At 35.7% G+C, this 20,035-nt stretch overlaps 4 protein-coding genes across 10 annotated transcripts in view; 2 read left to right on the top strand and 2 right to left on the bottom strand.

Moving 5' to 3' along the window:
- LOC117223189 (calcium release-activated calcium channel protein orai) overlaps positions 1–8,876 on the top strand; it is a 28,362-nt gene extending 19,486 nt beyond the window's left edge. For 3 of the 4 annotated variants that reach the window (XM_033475362.2, XM_033475364.2, XM_033475359.2), the window contains exons 2-4: positions 3,278–3,471; positions 6,836–6,964; positions 7,163–8,876. In XM_033475362.2, the coding sequence (XP_033331253.1) occupies positions 3,310–3,471; positions 6,836–6,964; positions 7,163–7,690 (819 nt within the window). In that variant the 5' untranslated portion in view covers positions 3,278–3,309 and the 3' untranslated portion in view covers positions 7,691–8,876. Of the gene's footprint in view, positions 1–467; positions 729–3,277; positions 3,472–6,835; positions 6,965–7,162 lie in introns of those variants that run through there. The other variant, XM_033475360.2, reaches the window with a different exon arrangement.
- LOC117223191 (uncharacterized) lies at positions 8,632–10,087 on the bottom strand. Its single transcript, XM_033475368.2, is given in 4 exon segments — positions 8,632–9,058; positions 9,226–9,413; positions 9,494–9,823; positions 9,893–10,087. Coding segments are annotated over 4 exon segments (876 nt in total). The 5' UTR covers positions 10,080–10,087; the 3' UTR covers positions 8,632–8,887.
- Positions 10,088–11,317: 1,230 nt separating this feature from the next.
- LOC117223185 (zinc finger CCHC domain-containing protein 8 homolog) lies at positions 11,318–16,451 on the top strand. 3 transcript variants are annotated; one of them, XM_076527196.1, is made up of 8 exons: positions 11,318–11,524; positions 11,607–11,888; positions 12,129–12,369; positions 12,462–12,772; positions 12,919–13,132; positions 13,222–13,405; positions 13,547–13,695; positions 13,774–16,451. In XM_076527196.1, exons 1-8 carry the CDS (start codon positions 11,469–11,471, stop codon positions 14,230–14,232), a joined length of 1,896 nt encoding a protein of 631 aa, XP_076383311.1. In that variant the 5' UTR covers positions 11,318–11,468; the 3' UTR covers positions 14,233–16,451. The 3 variants fall into 3 exon arrangements, with proteins under 3 accessions (XP_076383311.1, XP_076383325.1, XP_076383319.1); XM_076527210.1 differs by having other exon boundaries at positions 11,408–11,524; positions 13,792–16,451; XM_076527204.1 differs by having other exon boundaries at positions 11,420–11,524; positions 11,616–11,888.
- Positions 16,452–16,513: 62 nt separating this feature from the next.
- On the bottom strand, positions 16,514–19,870 carry LOC143260805 (small integral membrane protein 14). Of its 2 annotated transcripts, none has more exons than XM_076527403.1 (5): positions 19,713–19,870; positions 18,584–18,680; positions 18,085–18,139; positions 17,875–18,017; positions 16,514–17,801 (listed from the first exon to the last, which is right to left on the bottom strand). In XM_076527403.1, exons 2-5 carry the CDS (start codon positions 18,647–18,649, stop codon positions 17,757–17,759), a joined length of 309 nt encoding a protein of 102 aa, XP_076383518.1. In that variant the 5' UTR covers positions 18,650–18,680; positions 19,713–19,870; the 3' UTR covers positions 16,514–17,756. The 2 variants fall into 2 exon arrangements, with proteins under 2 accessions (XP_076383518.1, XP_076383519.1); XM_076527404.1 differs by having other exon boundaries at positions 19,601–19,841.
- Between the last annotated feature and the right edge of the window lie 165 nt (positions 19,871–20,035).

Below are 20,035 nucleotides of genomic sequence, written 5' to 3' on the forward strand. Positions count from 1 at the left end.
TTATTCGACATATATATTCACACTCGTTAAAAATCAGAATAAATGTCTTATTGTTACTTTTCTATACCTACATAAAACAGATATTTTTAGTGCTACATAAATCTAGTGTTAATCGGATTGTGTTTTTACCCAACTCCGTTCGTCATAAATCACTTCAAAGAGAAGTTCAAAACGGGTACGCCTCCCTTAAAAAATCGTGGACTTTTTGTATCTCTCAAGATTAACTGACGCAAATTATATTCAATCTAATTATATGCCCCGACCGATGCACTATATGCAAGAGTCCTCTCAAGAAACGTGGTATATTTAAAAAGAGAAGAAAAAGAAAGAATGAGACCAAACTTACGTCATTTGAATGTGAATTCAGGGTGTCGGTTCAACTTACCCACAGATGGCCGAAGGCGTTCGGTAAATCTCGGCTCGTTTCGGCAACGCTCGGCACCGCTCGTCGCCGTTGTATCGCGGCGTCTTATTCAGTACCAGTGCTGTAGTGTCTCCCGTTCGTTAGCATTCATTGCAATTCGCGTGTAACTCGAAGTTCATCTGTTAGACGGATTCGTCGGCGACACAGTATTCGGTTAACATGAATCTGTGATCCCTGACCGAGTGCAAATTTTTCACGCTTCGAATATCCTCGATTTCGTGAATGTGAAGAGAAAGGGGGATCGTTGATCTCCGTCATGAGTTCGCGCGTTTGTCTGCTCGTTCCCCTCAGCGCTCTCAAAATGGTAAATATAATTTCGGATTTACAGTCGCGCGCTGATAGCTTTTATTTGCATAATACAGTCCTATATACGTAACCCTTCCGAAGTCTAAGGAACAATTTGCAGCTCCGAACAATATTTCGCAGCAGTGAATCACTCCGGTTTAAACAGCCCTGTGTCTTATTTTAAGCTTTTATTTCAACGTGCAGTCGTATAATTATTGACAAATGTTGTTAGAAGAAATGTAAATGTCATCGAAATAGAACACCGAGCGTTCGGCGAAGTTTGATGATATAATGTTCGGTTCAACAGGAACTGTTATGCTATTACGTTTGTCCTGTGTGCATCGCATGTATCCGACTGTCATTCCTATCGTCATTTTTATTGGATCTATTTCTTTTTGCCTTACTGCATTCGTGACTAACGCGAACACTGTGGCGCAAGGTTCCCGGTCAATTTATTATTTGCGGACACAATGACGGGACGCGTCCGTCAAGCATATCGGACAAACATAATCGTTTAGGTCGCCGGCAGCGATTTTCTTGCGTTCTTCCGATTGCCTTAATCATGATTTAATTTCGTACCGCGAGCAGCCACGGGGACCTCTGCGTGTTCTACGGTCCCTGTATTTTTAGTGATATTGGCACGTATCTCTAAACGACGGTAGCTGCAACGATCAACCGCGATGCAGACAATCTGTTGCGCTTTCGCTGAAATTGGAAATCGATGCGCGCGCAGGTCACGTGAGCTAGGACCCAAAACAACCTTTCTTTTAACTGGTCAATCGCAGGGATTCTTGTAGAAATCAAAATTCAGGACTACCGGTATATTTATTGGTGATTTTTCTGGTTTCTAGATTTCATTATAATTTTCCAGATTCTCTTTAGGTGGAAGTCAATAACCGGTATTATTTTCATATCGTAATTATATTTACTGGCTTTATAAAAGCTTGGTTATATGTATATTCCACTTTCTCAGGGATACTATATCAACGCTACTTCGAAGATTGTACATACGTAATTGGCGCTGTACATATATCTATACAGCTCATAAGGAAGCTTAATTCAATAGAGTGAAACCTATCTTTTTCCACTTCTTTTAAATACTATTTGAAGAATTTTATCACCTCAGCGTCAGTCGTACAAATATTATTTTTCGAAAAAAATTTCAGGGTGAAGCAAAACGTGTCCATGTGCGAAATTGTGAAAGTACGATCTCTTTTAATTTGGAATAATCTGAGCCACGCTGTCTCCGTCTTATCTTTTATGGAGACTGTCAAGGTTACATCAGGGTGATTGGTCACGTCTAGAAAAAAACTGGTTCGCGCATGCAATTACGTCTGGCCTGGAGATGTAAATAAACGTTGAATAATTTTATGAGTCTTGTAAATTTTAATTTGCATCCGGTACAATTCACATCTCGATCATCCAGACTCTGGAATTCTGATTTCGGTAAAGTATTTCGATCGGAGACGATTTAATATCTTTTCCTTATAATTCGTTATCGACGTGTAATTCTGAAGTTGGTTATTTCTGTTCTCCACGAGCAAAAATAGCGATTTATTTTCGAGAACGTGACTTCAACAGCTTCCCAGTCCGTTGACCCACGGCCGAATCAAAAATATCAATTAATGAATCTCGATGGTGGTATTGGCTCATTCTGTGTCGGGCTACGAAAACGGAACGTTATATCCACATAGGTCTCGATATCCGCGAATCACGGTCAATTAAAGACCGCGGGAAATGTATCATTTACGTAATGACGCGTGCAAATAAAGTAGAACGCGCTGCGCGTGCAACGCCCCCATTATTCGAATGGCTGTCAACGGTTCGTTACGCGCCACCAATCGTGCGAACGATACTGTTGAAATTCCCACAATACCTTCGCACAGAACGAGATACAATATTTTTACTTTTTTTGAACCTCGAAATATTTCGAATGTAGAATGCTTCTTCGAAAATCGTCTTATATTGCCATTATTTGAATAACTTTTTGTTGACATTATATTGACGATAATCTTATTGACAAAAAATTTCATTTACTCTCGCGTAAGACGAACTTCGTGTTCACGTATATGAACAAAGTAATTCAGGCGAATATTATCGGCAGCAACTAATACATTGTTGAATTATTGTTCGCTAATTACCACTTAATTAATGCTAATCAAGCTTTATCTCAACATTTATGCTCGGTAAAAAGAATACGGATAAAAATTTCCCTCAAAAAATCGTAAGTTCTCGCCGCGCTGGTCAAGATCAGACATGCCATCCTACGAGTTTTTCTGCATGTGAATTCTAGCAGTTGCTGATGCTTATTCTCTGTGTTTGCGCACGATACACTTCCAAACGTGCCAGCGCCATAAATATTAACGAGTTCACTGATCTCCGATATCAGTCAAGATCTGTTGTTGATAATCCCCCTAACGACAATTCGAAAGATTGGTAGCCCTGGTGGAAGATCCAAAGTGACATCCATGGAAACCGATTTTTTTGATTACTTCAATTATCCTTGTCTAGAACAGAGAAACGTGGACGTAAACAACGGGTATAAGTGGTGTTTGGTCTCTGTTACAGCGCTGGTCAGAAACCCGCAAGAATCGAGCCTGATGTCCATATGGTCGACAAGCACTGGACGCAATTCAGTGTTTGGCGCGGAGGGCGGAGCGGTACTCCCCTCCACGCAGTTGCCGATCCACGTACACGTGGCGCGAACACATCTACGCAACGCTGACGGTCACTGCTTCCACAAGCGATTCCACGACTGTCAGGTCGGTACCGATCTCTCCATTCTTTTGATCATTTCACAAGCACGTTTTCCTCGTTACTAGACTACGAATAATTTCACAGAAATCCGCTGCACCTTTGCCGACAAACGTTTCCATACACCGGTCAACTGTGCCTGATTCTTTCGGCCTTTCGTTTATCCATTCGCGTTCTTAGTTCTTTGAACTGTAGCACGGTATGACCTATTCGACGCAGTGAATAAAAAATTTGCGGTGATGAGGGAATAGGACCCTGCATGTACAATTTTGGCTGTCAATCTTTAATTTGGTTCTTTATTGTCAATTGGATTTAATCCTTAAATAGTCCTGTGTGAGTTCTGATTTACTTGTTTTATTAGTAGTTTTATTAATTAGTATCTTAATCATGTACTTTATTTATTATTATTTATTAGAAAGATGTTCACCGTTTTTTGCTTCGTTGTTCAAGATATTTGGAACTTGGCACGTGTACGGAAGCTTTTGCGACCGACTGTACTTATACATGTATGTAGGCGAATTGAACCCCTGCGTGGCCAACCGGATACTCATCTCTATATTTAACGATTTTTTTATGTCCCCACATTGAGATCGCATACCAGTTGCGAATCCCCATTTTTATTCACCTTTCCGAAATAAAAGTTTCCGTGTAACATTTTAACATGCTGATATTTCGAACTTGGTTACTTGTTTTGGTCGCCTACGCAAGGATCGGGAAATTACTTATATTATACATTAAATAATATCGTATAAATTGCAGTAACGGAGTTCACAAGAGAAATGGCGGTTTATTTGATCACTAAAAATACTAACACTCGTATGAAAATCACCATGAAAATCATGTTCATGTCTATGCGCGTGTAATATTCTGTATACTCGACAACCCCTACAATTCAAAGCTAATCGCGTTTAGAAATCAGATAATCACTTCCGGATCTCCCCTTGACAGACTATTTTCGTAATTACCGCCACACACGATACTTATCCGTCGTATTAGGTCATCCCATAACTAACGCGTGTTCTCTGCCGCAGTCTTGGGAGATAAAGTATATACATCTAATCACAAGTGTTAATTAAGTTTCTACATACATATATTTTTTCCTCATTTTCAAAAATCTATAAAATGATGTCTAGAGAAAACCAGTGATTGTAGAAGTGCGATAATGAGAATCGAATTGAAATCCGACAATTCGAGTTGTCTAATTACCGGTCCGTTGTTCGTGGTCAATAAATTGTGATCACGAAAGGGGATTGAACCCAAATGTTCACGCACCAGTTGCGTATCGAGCCACGGAAGCGTATCGTTACTCGCTATAGTCTATTTCATTTACCCATTTTATTCCGTTTGGTTTTCGCTCATTTCATATATCCACATTCCTTGTTTAACCTCGGTAATGACGATCACCTGAGGTAACTTTTTCTTAGAATTCGCATCTTCGTTCCCCTTTTCCTCAATTTGTCGCGTGCGAAGCACCGCTATCATAACAGCGTTAATATTTCCTGTAATCCGCGTCGCTTTATGTAAGGGAACTCCACCGACAGAAGTTGTTAAGGAGAGATAATTAACCGATTCGTAATTGTGGGATAAATGTTGCGCAGAGAGTCGTTAAAGGAGCCGGTTGCGCAGTTTATCATTACTGATTGATGCTGTCCGATGTGGCCAAGGATTCTGCAGAAACCAGAGAAACTTCTTTCGAAAATGAAAATCTTATCGACCTTGATATTTCGAACAACTGAAATAGCTCCTTTCGCAACGAGCTCTCTAGTCGAACCAGCATGATCTTGAACCAAATTACTATGCATTACACCAAAGCCTGATAGTTACCAGATTTGAAACTGTCTAAGTAAAAACCAAGGCCGTCTCCGCTTATCAAAAAGTCGAGTAAACGAAGGTGATTTTCTGATGACCTTAAATAAAGAAACACGCGTATCTATCCTTGCATGCTGTTACATCTATTAACTCATTCATACTTGTTTTAACGAGACATGTATTCGCACACGTAACGTTTATCGATCATTGCTTTAGTGTCATTTATTGCCGCTTTATCAGTGACTGTGCAATTGTGTTTTGTTGATAGACAGATCGAGTTACTGGATGTCCGTGTTCCCTTCTCGCATAGGCGTATCGATGTATCAGTGATAGCTGGAGACTTGTTCCTCGTAGTCCGTGCTAGGCTTTCACATGTAATCCTTCACATTTCTGTTCGGCGTCCGTTTGGCTTTTATCAGGTCCTCCTCGTTGGCACCGGCATTGCCGCCCACACTTGGTACGTGCCTTTTCGTTTTTTTTACGTGCTTGTGCATCATCCTCACGACGAAATGAGCGGCGTCGAATATCACCAGACACACAATTATCCGGAACCGATTTTTACCCTTGTTTTCTCCGCCTCTTTTGTCTTTTCTGTTATTTTCTTTCCTTTTTTTTTTTGTTCTCTCGTTTGTTCTTCCGACTAAGGTTTCACGATCGACGGTGCAGCCTGAATACGGCGGCGTACGAGCACAACTGTTATCGTTGTGTATCGCGCCACGGGAGCACGAATATGTTGATGTCTCTTTCGATCGCGCCGGAAGAGGTCTGATACATATTGCGTAATCGTCGTAACCGAAGCTTCCATACGCCATTATCAGAATCAGCGTTGCGATTTTAGAGCAGGGGGATCGTGCACTGGTGCTCTGCACTCACAATCTTCCTAATTTCCAATTCTATCATTCAAACTATTCGAATTGTACGCTTATCGAGACGCTGTTTCTGACTTGAGCAGGTATTCCTAGGGTTTTTCCTAATAATTAAGGCGAAATAGTTGAAAATATTTGGTGCAATTCGAAACAGTTCGAACTTGATTTACAACTCCGTTACATACAACCAAACAAAACTTTACGAAACTATGTTTCCTTAAATAGTGTGCCCACGTGTTGGAAGAATATTTCCGCACTCCTGACAAACGAATAGTTCCATTTAAAAAGAAAACTCATAAAATAGTATAACAAGCGTTTGCTTAGGGCGAACACACTGTGTGGCGCCGGGCACCGGTGACCGACGCGATCGTTTGAAAAACCACGCTGACTGGCATCGGTGACGAAAGTGTTAACAGGTTTTACTGTTCCTCGAATAGAATCGTAAGCAAATTGTTCTGTTGACTCAAGGCGGATTAGTTAACGTTATCGTATTGCACCGCTTGATAATCTGAATCGGTGGATTTAATTGGATGGTGCAAGTGTTGTGCTACTATGCTCGTGGGAAACCAGCGAGCTGCTGCCTATGAGTCGATCAGAGCGCTATGTATATTCGAGTTATGTAGTGGCTTGCTATCGGTCGAATACATCGGCTTCTTTCCACCCACTACCAACTAATCCTCTCATTTGTCTCCGACAGTCGAAGATGTCGCAGTCGGGAGATGGCCTTCACACGCCGGGTTATCTCTCCTGGAGGAAGCTGCAACTGAGCCGGGCGAAACTCAAAGCATCGAGCAAGACGTCCGCCTTACTTTCTGGTTTTGCCATGGTATATACATATACGTGTACAGATTTTCGTAAGGAAGATACGTAAAGAAAGTTAGACATCATTTGCTCCAAGTCCAAGAGTTAAAAAGAAATCTATTACGAATGTATCTGTGATGGAGAGAATCATAGTATTTATATGTATTTTATAGGATATAGTGTATTAAATTATATATCTCATAGCAGAATTTTTGAATTGTAGGTCGCCATGGTGGAGGTTCAGTTGAATTCCGACACGAAGGTTCCATCTGAGATGCTGATCGCATTCGCCGTGTGTACCACACTGCTAGTAGCGGTTCATATGCTCGCTTTGATGATATCAACGTGTATCCTACCAAACATAGAAGCCGTCTGCAACCTCCACAGTATCAGTCTGGTACACGAGTCGCCTCACGAACGATTGCATTGGTACATAGAAGTAGCCTGGGCATTCTCCACGTTGTTGGGATTGCTGTTGTTCCTTCTGGAGATCGCTATACTCTGTTGGGTGAAGTTCTACGACTTCTCTCAGGTGGCCGCCTGGTCCGCTTGCATAGTGCTGATACCAGTGTTGATAATATTTCTTGCGTTCGCGATCCACTTTTACCGTAGCCTTGTCGCGCACAAATACGAGGTGACGGTATCCGGTATAAGGGAACTGGAGTTACTTAAAGAACAGATCGAGTCGACGGACGTCGAGGGCAGAAATGGCGTGAACTTGTTGCAGACTGGCGTGACGCACGTGGTGTGAAGCTCGTGTTGTACAGTGTTTCATCATGATACAGTTACTCTTGAACTGTGATATCCTCTTGAAGAGGAACCTTATTGCGGCGAATATCCGATAACGCGGCTGCTACTCTATCATTGTAAATATCGAAGGAAAAACCGGATAGGAGCACAACGCGAAAGACCGTTGACAATTGTCATAGAATTGTATGGAATGCGATCGTACAGCGCTGACCGTAATGTAACACGAAAGACTTGGTTACTTGATCCGAGCAGCGAGCTCAGAAACTCGTGTGCGTGCAATTTTCAAATGGAACACCTGTTCCATCCGAGAGCGTCGTAACTTCTATTATTGTTTCCCCGTTTATCCGATGCATTGTTATAGTTGACGGTAGAGAAATAGAAGGCTTAACCACGGCAGCACTGTTGTCGGAAACTGCGAAGATTGTACTTGAATGGAAATAGATGTTAATATAGTTTAAGTGTACATTGATTCGACATCAGTGGTAAAACCGTTGTCTTGAAGAGTTTCCTTTACTTCGTGACACCCTTCAGGTACAATTTTATTTGTTTTTTCCGTCTATTACCGAACTTACATTCGCTGTTTCGCTACCGTCAATTATTCAAGATTGCCAGACAGAACCAACGTTTAGCTAAACGCTCTAAAAATACATTCCCTTTCTCGCATAGCGACTTAAGTGTACTGGTTATCAATAAGCAGTATATATTCTGCAAATGTATCGCGTGCTCTTTAGCTCGAAAGACCGGCGGTCGTGAATGGGAATCCATGATTTATCGAGTATGCGTGACTAGGTCGTATCGAATGTACTTATCTTCGCTGGAGACGTGCCTATTCTACAAGATCTTTTTATTCCGCGACTCCTTTGGTTTCATAGTCTCGCGTAATAGCCTGATGCTCAAACAGTTTTCCAAGCACTACAGTATGTGCACAAAGGCGTGGTAAAAGAAACTCGCTGTTACGCGTTTTATGTTTACACGGTTTACATCGTACCCCTTGCGCTTGTACTTGATGATCATACTGCCGACATTATTAAAAAACAAACAAACAAATGAATTAATTGTGCAGTGGCAATTTAATTATACATAATTTGTATTTAATACGAACGGCCGGTTTATACGTACGTTACATTCATACATGAATATATAACAGCGGCGCTTTTGCCAAAATAAATCATATAAGTAAGTTTCAACACGTTCTTGTTTACAAAACTGACTCTAAGCAGCGACACGTGTTCATTGAGACGCATATGTTTGGGATTATGGTCTTCGGTGGTCTCTTGCATGTAGGCGATGGCGGTATTTCTTTTTCATCGTTATTATCACTATCAATTTCACCCGTGTATTCAATTTCATTGCCTTCTGCCAATTCCACCTAGTATAAGAATTCTATTAATCATAAATCAAATTGAAAAAATTGACATATTATTTTTACCGATGAAGTGTAGGAAGTGCCCAATATCCAACGCGCTTTAAGAGTATGCTATTGTGTTGTTAGTATTGGGTCCTACATCTCATCCTTATTATTATAACATTGTTTACTCTGGGTATAGGATATGATGTTGGACGAGGAGCCGACTGACGCCAATAGATGTCTGACATAGTTCCACTTATGCACATATTGTTTACCCAGATACCACTCTGTTTCTGTCCTGTGATTATGTGATAAAATACACCACGTCCTTCTTTCTTGCCCGCGACAAACTCACCCTTATACCTATTCCCGTTATCTACAAGATGTAGATGATATTGCATATTATTTATACACTTTGTTTAGTAGCCTTTAGTTTAAAATATTTTCTATTCGCACATTTAACATATAATCCCTCGCCATCATATAAATTATTCTTCCAGCAACCTTCATAATAATCTCCATTGCAATACCACATACGACCATAGCCGTGTCGTTTATTCTGACAGAAGTCACCTTCATAATAGCTTTCATCTTCGTACCAACTATATCCAAAGCCATTTCGTTTTCCATTCACCCATTGACCAGTGTAAAGTTTGCGAATAGTGCCGTCTTCCGGTGGTCCGTAAATCTTACTCATAGTACCAATACCGTGTTTCTTATCGTTGGACCAATTGCCTTCGTATATAAAGCCATTTCTGTGGTATGTTTAATGGATTTGAAACATTACTTTAGAGTTCTGGTCATTAAAAAAAGAATTTTTATTTTACCAGCAATCGTGTTAATGATAATGGTAGCAAATGTTATACCTGTCCAGTTGATTACCCCAGCCTTCTTTTTTATCATTTATCCATTCTCCTTTGTAATAACCTTTGACAAGTAATTCAGTTCTAAGATCAAAAATTGCGTGCCGCCAACCATTTCTTTTAGAAATGTCTACTTTACGTTTGGTGTACGATATTTTAATTGGTTTTAAAAATGGCATCGTAGACTATCATTCGTTTCTGGATTTATAAATTTTTTGTTACTTTACAATTTTATATCATCCTTTACGACATTACGTCAAACCATTTTACAACGTATTTTTCTTTGTAGATTCTTTATCGTTCCCTCCTTAAACTATACATTCAATGTTATTGTGATGGCAGTATAAATATCTGTTTTTAAACAAAACTGCTTTCGAAACTAAATTACTTTCAGCCTTTAAATTTTTTAATTATTCGTAATCAACGCGAATGTCAAACATCGATGTGAATTCAAACTTCAGCGACTTCCATATACAGACGATAACTCGCATACCACTTAACAATATTTTTGACAGAAAAATATTCCACAAGTATACAAAGGAGTATCTATCGAGTTTTCGATAATAGATAAAAATTGTTTATTCCTCAAATTCTTTTGCATATTTAGATCATTTTTAAGTCTGATATAATTTCACCACAAACGAGGTATTATACCCTCATCTGGGGTCGTCAGTGATCATATATCATTCTCTCCACTGCAAATTGCAATGCAATCGTAGTGAACGCAACAGTAAATAATTTTGTCAATTATGTTGATGGCGCCACCTATTTCATTTAGTATTAGCATGCTAGCGACATCTCGTTTTTCAAACATTTATCATCTGTAGATAATTTTGACGAGCTGTTTGAGCGTTTTCCTACTATCTGTAGTGGCAGTATTTTAGAAAAGAGATGATGTATGCCGGAATTTACATGGTACCATATGGCCAAAACGGCAAGGATCATCTGTATTCTATATTTGTAATAATAAATAAATTTTTGTTGGACGATGTAGATGCAGAAGAGTATTATATGCTCAGAATATTGTTTAACAGTTAAATTGTCTGATTTCATGCCATTTTCCACACACGTATGTATACATATATTCTTAATTAGCTAACTGGACTTACTCGACAGAAGTCATTTGTAACATTGTAGCTATAACCAAAGACTTTGGTTTGAAAAGGATACAGACAATTTCCTTGAACATTTTTGTACTCTAAAAATATTCTTTTAATTCTTCAATTACTATATTTTAGTTGTAGTGTACATACTTCAATTATCTGACATATTTGATTATGTATCCGTTACTGCCTCAGTTTTGAACACGACGGATACAAATTGGAATTTTACTATAGCATAAAATCTTATAAAATATTAATTGATATTTCAGTACTTAAATTTTTTGGATTAGTAAATGTGTTTGGACTTAATAATAGTTAAAGAAAAGAAAGGAATTTAGTTTCACCTCACGTATTCTTTTACACCCCATTAATAAACTCAGTAAAATTTCAGTGTGCTCAATTGAGCACAAGTTTGAAGCGCCCCTACATCAAGCTGTTGTTGCGTTCTTGAAACTCGGATCTTGGATGAGACTGGATGAGGCTGAAGCATCGAATCAATCGTATTTTTTTGGTGTGAATAAGTAAGTAAAGCGAAACAAGTTTTCACGCGAAAACCCAGTGGGTGTTGCGAAAAAACAGTTTTATCTATATGTATTGTACCAGTGATGATAGTATTTCCATGAATTCTACAATCACTATCGAAGATACCGACGAAGAGGTGATTGATTTGGATTCAAGCCAAGATATCACCCACAATGCTGACAATGACCAGAGTGAATGTTCCATTGACAAAAATTTGTTATCGAACGATGTTGCAAATAAAACAGATACCGCGAGCGAGAATGCGGAGGACAATAAAGATGTTTCTGCGTCTCAAATCTGCGATAACACAAGCACATCAAAACCACTCCTTCAGGTTATGTTTCGGGACAAGAGTATTTCACGGTGAGAAAACGTTTTCCTTTTTGCACTAAGTGAATTCCATTACAATTATGTGAATATTTGATAATTGCGGTTCTTGACCACTGATATTACTTCTACTACAATTTCACAATCATTATTTATGTAATGCTTGTTGTTTACTCACAATGGGTCATCAAACTTCAACGTTCATATATTAAAATATAACAATGTATATTATTGATCTTACTATAGCTGTTTTTATTTCTTTCATACAAATTTTAGTCAATACAGTAAACGTATGAAACAATGTATAGAGGAATTGACCCCTTCTACGATAAAATGTCAAGAAAGTGATGACAGTTTAACATTAAACGTTTGGGATAATGATATATGTTCTACTAGCCAATCTGCTGATTTTACAACAGAAAGTGAAGATAGTCAGGATTTGATGTGTGACACATTGTTTATGGTAGATACACAACCGAAGCTTCAAGACGATTATGATGTTCCAACATATGGAAAAGTTAGTTTTATGATGATATTGCTAATATTTAAAAATGTTATATAAGAAAGGAATCTGTAACTAATTATTGTTATGTGTTATTTATATTATAGAAATATGAAAATGTGTTTGAGGATATTAAGTCGAAAGCAGAACCAAATGCAAAAGTTACTTATTCACCAAAATTAATGTGTTTCAATTGTCTGGATAATCATAATCTACGAGATTGTCCGAAACCACGCAATCAAGTTGCAATTAATAAAAATAAAAGAAATTTCAATATAAAAGGTGGAAACATGAGATCTCTTAGGTATCATTTAGAAGATGACCAAAAATTTGGTCATTGTATTCCTGGTCACTTAAGTAGTACTTTACGTAAAGCTCTAGGCCTCAGAGAAAATGAATTACCCATGCATATATACAGGTGATTATTATTTTTCTGAAAATCTACTATTATGTAATTGATGAATACAAGTAATACTACTATACAAATAAATTTATTAAAAAATACTGTCTTAACATGGTATTAATACTTTCTATGCTTTTTATATATTACAATGTTCTTTGTAGAATGAGAGAACTTGGATATCCCCCAGGGTGGTTGGAGGAGGCATGCTTACAACACTCTGGTATATCATTATTTAATTCAGACGGTATCGCAGAAGACGATTCTCATGCAGAGCCAGGAGAACTTTTTGAATCTGGAGATAGAGATCAATACGATATAAAAAAGATATATGATTTCCCTGGTTTTAATGTACCACCTCCATCTGGTACACGAGATGTAAGCAACCTACAGATACGACAATCTAATGAGTGAAAATACTGTATTTTCTTAAACCTCATTTGGTGGAAACTTATTACAAATAATAGGAAAATGGACAATATTGGGAATCACCGATGCAGGCTGCTCATAGCAAACAAACAATGTTGATGATGCTCAAAGGAAAAAAGGCGGATGATGGCTATAAAAGGAAAAAGCTCAAAATGTCTAATGATGGTATAAAAAGCAATCTGGCACCAGAGTCCACAGAGATGGAGATAGAAGATGTAGAAGGTATACCTTCTCTACCATTCTTTTCCTATAATTGTGAAATCAATATAAGAAAAAAAAATTATAATATATATTAAATTACACAATTAATATTAATCTAGTAAAAACACACACATAGAAAGATATATATTTTTCTTTTAACAGAAGGTGTAGTAGAGTGTCTACCTGTTAATGGACTTTTTGTACCTCCATTACCACCAGAATCAGCCACAAAGCCACCAGAACCACCACTGCCACCAACGCAGATCCCATGTGAGGATTCAGATTATCATTCGCAGGAATTACAATCACCGGTATAAAATCACAATAACCTTCTAATAAACCACTTTGTTAATCTAGTAAAAATGGTAACTATATAAATAAGAACTTAGTTACATAAAATGTTACAGGAAAATAGTGCATCACCGTCGTCTCGAGGATATTCACCGTCATTATATGACTTGGAAAATATGAAAAAACGATTACTCGTAGAGCTTCACGAATCCAGTTCACAGTCCAATTCTGATGATTTATCGAAAAATAATGCTGCAGATTCTACATCGAAATCAAAGATGCCACCGCCCACTAATGAAACGATGTCAGAATCAAGTAAACATCGTAGAAGCTCGTTGAATTCAAGTCATGGGAGCGTAAAGTCGGTTGACCTAGGTACGCCTATCTTGCAGAGCTCTTCTCCGTATAGCAGGTTACCATCATCTGAAAAATTTTCCAAAAATATTTGTGACGTGATCAACTTCGAAAATCTGCCGGATTCCACAGGTAAGTACGAACAGATGACTGGGGTTTTACAAAAAGTAAGAGTTACATTGGCAAAACTTCAACAAGAATGACTTCTTTAAATGTTTAGATAAAATTTGTAAGGTAAGATAAGTTATTCGTTTATTATATGAGTATACTTTCTTGGCGTAATAATTAAAATTTCTTTTAATTGTAAAAAGTCTAATTATAATTTAGCATAATTTTGTCGTCTTCAATCGTCTATTTTTAAATAGAAACTTCTTTAATTGTAACTATGATTTTTTCGTAGAAATCGGACATGATTTCAATTAATTTATAAATTGTAATTATACTACTCTATAATTAGTAAAGTAATTTTTATGACGAAATACTTTATGGAATATAATGTTACTTTCTTCAAACCATGGAAATACCAAATTTTTTTTAGGAAAATACAATCGTCCGTATAATTAGTCTTCCTGCTTAAGTAACAAAACTAAAGAAAAAGGAAATTAATTTTTTAACCAAATTTGGGACTGTCTCACTTTTCAGAAGTACAAATACATAGTATTTTTCTATGATTACTGGCATTTTTCATATGATATATCTATTGTATATACATACATAAACAGCTACTTAGTAATTAATGAATAATTCATAAATGTACACTTGTTACACATTTCGTAATTTCTATTCATTCATATGCGTAAATACATTTACCATTATAAAACCAGTAATTTCATATAAAACGCATTTTAATTAATATGTTTATCATTGGTACACATAAGTAATAAACAAATGTGTCATAATTAAAAAGCATAATTTTTTGATAATTCTCAGGATCAAATTATACTTATACAGATAGAATTACCTAATACTTCCACTAAAAGTGTCTCTGTTTTTGATGATACAAGAAAATAAAATGTTTGACTCGAAGGGACAATATTCTTCAGCAAACAATCTCTTCTATTATCGTCTCTCTGAATCAAATATCTTATCCCTTACACATTTTCTTGTAACATTAGTAGCAAAAGAAGATATTTTAGGTGAAAATCTTAGGTAATTAACTTTGTATATGGATATGGCTAGATATTTTAAATGTACTGTAAATTGTAATTGAGAAAACTACTTATTCTTTTCAATGTTAGTACGCGATCGTTTCATTTCCGTTAATTGTTTCTACAAGAACATCAATAACATAAAGTTTACCAATTTTGAAGAATGTTGTACATATGTAAATAAAATAAAAATTTGTTTTTACAACAATAATAGCTCGTAACAAAAGTACTTCAGTAATATGTTTGAAATGTATGCGTTTCTTGTTGTTTTATCTGTGAAAATCATTTATTTCTCATGCAATTAATAATGGATAGTAATGTATAGTGTCGTGCGACAGACGAATAGCGAAGGATAAACGGAAAGCATAATTTTATTTAATTTATATGAAAGATTATATAAAACTGTCTGAAAATCTAATTAATTTATTAGATTTATATATATATATATATATATATATATAAATATTAAATATATATACATACATATACAGGGTGTCTCAGTAACTATGTTAGCTAAGATCAAGATGAATCTAATAACCTATAATACCATGACCTTCGTGTGACCTTGGGTACGAGAAATAAAGAAATTTTTAGACATGGACACGCATAATGAAATAAATACAACAGGGAGATCAGCAATGAAAAATTTATTGTAATAAATGTTCAAAATTATTTCCATTGATTTCAAGACATTTATTAATTCGATTATGAAAACTCTGACAGAGCTCCATACTCCATACCAAAACGTTATACCAAAAAACGTGATGTCTACCGAAAGGAACAACAAATGTTGGCATTTGGTATCAATAAACGTTGTCCATGTCTAAAAATTTCTTTATTTTTCGTACCCAAGATTCGTCTTGATCTTAGCTATCATGATATAATGATAGAAATATGTAATCCCATTTGAAAAAATATCGATGACCTTGAAATCTCAAAAAAATGATTTCCACCACAACATGTGTCCCTTCGAACCAAACAATTTGTTCTTCAAGCATTTCCGCGTATCATTAACGATTATGGAGATATCGCTTTGTAACAGAATTGCTGAGATACCCTGTATGTACATATGAATATATATATATATATATATATATTTTACGAAATATAAGTAATGATAAATGCGTAATATATATAAGTTTGTAAATATTGTCTTCTTGGTTATTAATATTAATATAATGATCCTTAAATAATTGAAAATGTACATTGCTGTTCATCTAGACAATGATATTACTGTATTTTTCAAAATTAAGGAATTAAAAATTTAAGAGGTATTCTCGCTTTCACATGTTCTGAATTTTATAAAAATGGGTAAAAAGGTGAAAACAGTATAATCTATAATGCATATATTTATTTTATTGTCAAAAATATGATGTGGGAATGTATAACAGTGGAAGAAGTTAATTTACTTTATATATTACTTATTTCATATTTCGCATGAAAAATCATTAAAAATTGTTTATCATTTATGACTTCATACATAAATGTCATCAAAATTTTAATATACATGTTATGATTAAAACTGTAGAATGTTTGAACAATCAATTCCGTAAATCATTTTATTACTTTCACAAAAATGTAAATTGAAAATTTCAAAAATTATCGCCAATCCATTTTTGTAAAAGCATTAACTGTAATACTGTTTTATTCATAACTAAGTTTCTGTCCCCGTTTTTATGATTCCCTTTGTAATGCTTGTTAGAATATAATACTACGATAGTTTTAATATAAGAAAAAAAGAAAGCCTTAGACTTATTGTGTTATCGTGAGCAAACAAAGTTTCAATATTAGAAATGCACAAATAAACAATATAATAAGTGCTAATATGTAACTTTGAACTTGCTATAATACTTCAACCTTCACCTAATAGACTACGGATTTGATTCGGCCCGCCATTCATTTGTTGATAAATAAGAGCAGTAATAGAAAGTGGTTTTATAATATTAAATAAAAGCAAGAACGTTAAACATAGCAAAATTCAAATTTTCATCTAAATGGACTTGAAGTTATCATTCGAACACCGGCGTGGTCCATTGTCTGAGAGTTACTTTACCATACAATTTCAGTTTACGTTCCCCTAATAACGTTTTATCAAAATCAACACAAACAACGTAATCATTTCTATCGGATTGCAGGTACTAAGACTATTTGCACTATCAATAGATATCAAAATATATCGACACATCCGTAATTTCTTATTAAATGCAATTATTGCAATTTGATATAAAGAGAGCTTACTTTAGTTAACATATTGCAGTCTAGTACATTTTAAATATCAATACGTTTGTTTATGTTGACTTCTAATACGTTTCCTGCGCGATATCGGAAGTTGAATTTAATCTTTATTGCTGTGTAATATTTAACGAAAATATCTTCCTAGAATTATTCTGCACATACTTTTTGCACGCGATTGACGTTATTAAAATTGACAGAAAGCAGGAGAAAGAAAGAATAAGTACATTCAAATGTATATAAGGAGCTACATTCCAAATTGAGAGATTAAGGTGTGTCATCGTTTCTCTCTGCTTCCCTTTTTCTGTGAGCTCAAGAGATTCTACTTGTTAAATAGAGTATGCATATTATTGCGTGGTTGGCGGAGGTGTAGGTGGTTCGTCGTTTGAGTTCTGAAAGCATTTATAAAAAGTCACATGTAGGTACAACAATATAATTAACAAGTTCATGTGTAACACTACTTACACGTCCATTAGCATGGTTTTTAGTGTTATCATTCCTCAACCGACGATACGAATTTGGTCGTAGTGCGTACATCATTACAACAAACGCAATGATTAAAAAAGTCATCAGAAAATTCGAAGACTGTGCATTTCGAGGTGTCCGAACTAAAAAATTAGTTGTCAATGAAACATTAATAATCAATGAGTTATTCCCCCAAAATATGCTACATACATTGCGACAAGTTAAGACACTCGTTGTCTGTGCAGTAGTCCTGATTTTGACGCAACTAGAATAGTAACAATATTTTTGCAAAATTAATTATTAATACAAAATTGTATGTATACATCAAGGTAGACAATATTATAAAATAAAAGCGAAGTCAAACAGAAAAATTATATTTTTACGAATTCATGTTTCTCAAGATAAGTTACGAAACATTTGATGAATTTAAGTTGAAAAAAAAAATTGCCGAGTGAGGTAAATAATGATACAATGAAGAAACACTTGTGTGCAGTATGAACAACCTTCATTTCCAAGACAGCAACATCCTACGTCATTAGTAAACATCATTTATTTTATAACACTTTTTGCTAATTGTATGTCAAAGAATAAATTCGATATGTAAGGCATTCTAGTAATTTTGTAATTAAAGTTATTTTATTGCGAGGAAGGCGGGTAAGTGACGCAATATATAGATTTCTCATGGGAAAACTAGGTCGTTGCCACTTACGATGAAAAACAGTTGCTGCATAAACAATTCTTGATTCCATATGCTTTCGCAAAGATCCTCGTCCATTGTCACAGATTTTCAATTAAGAGCTTTCCGTCTGAAAAAAATGGTAAGACTAGCAAACAACAAGGAAATGGAATAACTGTGGTAAAGGAAATAAAAAATTACGATCTGGCGCAATTTTTGCTACATGTACTTTACTCATATCTACAGTACAACCATTTTAAAAATACTTCCGTTACCGCTATCTCAAAGGAAGGGAAATTGTATGCAATCGTGTTCTATCTAGCATCCAAGCGCTAGAAGCAACGTAACGTTATTTGGTGTATTAATTGCATAATAACGATGCATTTACCCGCAGTATGCGAAATGAAAACTTCATATTTTCAGATTGACCATAATCTCCATTAACTCTAATATCGTAAAATATTTGCAAAATTCACGACCCTAGATACCTTTTACGCGGTTTTTTATTGTTTCAAACTAATACAGAATATTACGTAAAAATATTTAACATAAATTTTTATCGTGATTTTATCTATATTTATGCACACACATAAATACCAGAAGTTAGAACCAGTTTATGTCTACAATATGTAAAGAATTTTCGCGGTCATCTTTTTTGAACGTGGAGCCACATATGCAAAAATATTTTATTTATTTTTTCCTGATAAATAAAACAGTACTATTTGACAGTTACATCATAATTTCTAGAACAATACATTATTATATTGACATAATTAATGTATTAATTGTTGGATAGAATATAATCATACATGTACAAAAATCGAACGAAATAGGGTCTATTCTTAAAAATGTTATTATACGATATGTATACATAGTACTCCAATATGAACAGAGTAAATCTATAGACAAGCTCTACGATGGACAAAATGATAGAAATCATATTTTTTGACAAGTTATCCACAACGTAAGAAGAAAAATGATGGATAGATTTATTCATATAATTACTAAATGGATCGGACGCCAAAGGCTTTGACAATTTTGTGACATTACCTTACAAGTCGTTAAACAGATGACTGTCGAGACAGATGGAACTTCTAATAAGGTTTTGCTTATCTTATCACACAATAGGACTGAACGATTACACTCTAACTGAAATTGTTACCTTTTTAACGCGATGAAGCTTAATACTGCAAGTTAATATAGATCTGCACCGTATTTACATTTAACACGAGCCAGCCATTACGCTCGTTGTTCTGCGTTTCGAAGATAATATGCGTGTTACATACACAGAAAATTCTCAAGAATGCTGAGTTACATGCATGCATACATATATATGGATGCATTCGACAGCTTACTGAAACCTTCACGAGTTCTGATTGGCTCAAGAACAACCAATCGTGAAACATTAAGTGTATGCAATTCATATGTACATACATACAGGCATAGTTGTGTGATACATCCCAGGCGAAGCTTCGAAATTTATTC

The sequence above is a fragment of the Megalopta genalis genome, chromosome 1 (assembly GCF_051020955.1).
Source record: "Megalopta genalis isolate 19385.01 chromosome 1, iyMegGena1_principal, whole genome shotgun sequence".
NCBI classification, from domain to species: Eukaryota; Metazoa; Arthropoda; class Insecta; order Hymenoptera; family Halictidae; genus Megalopta; species Megalopta genalis.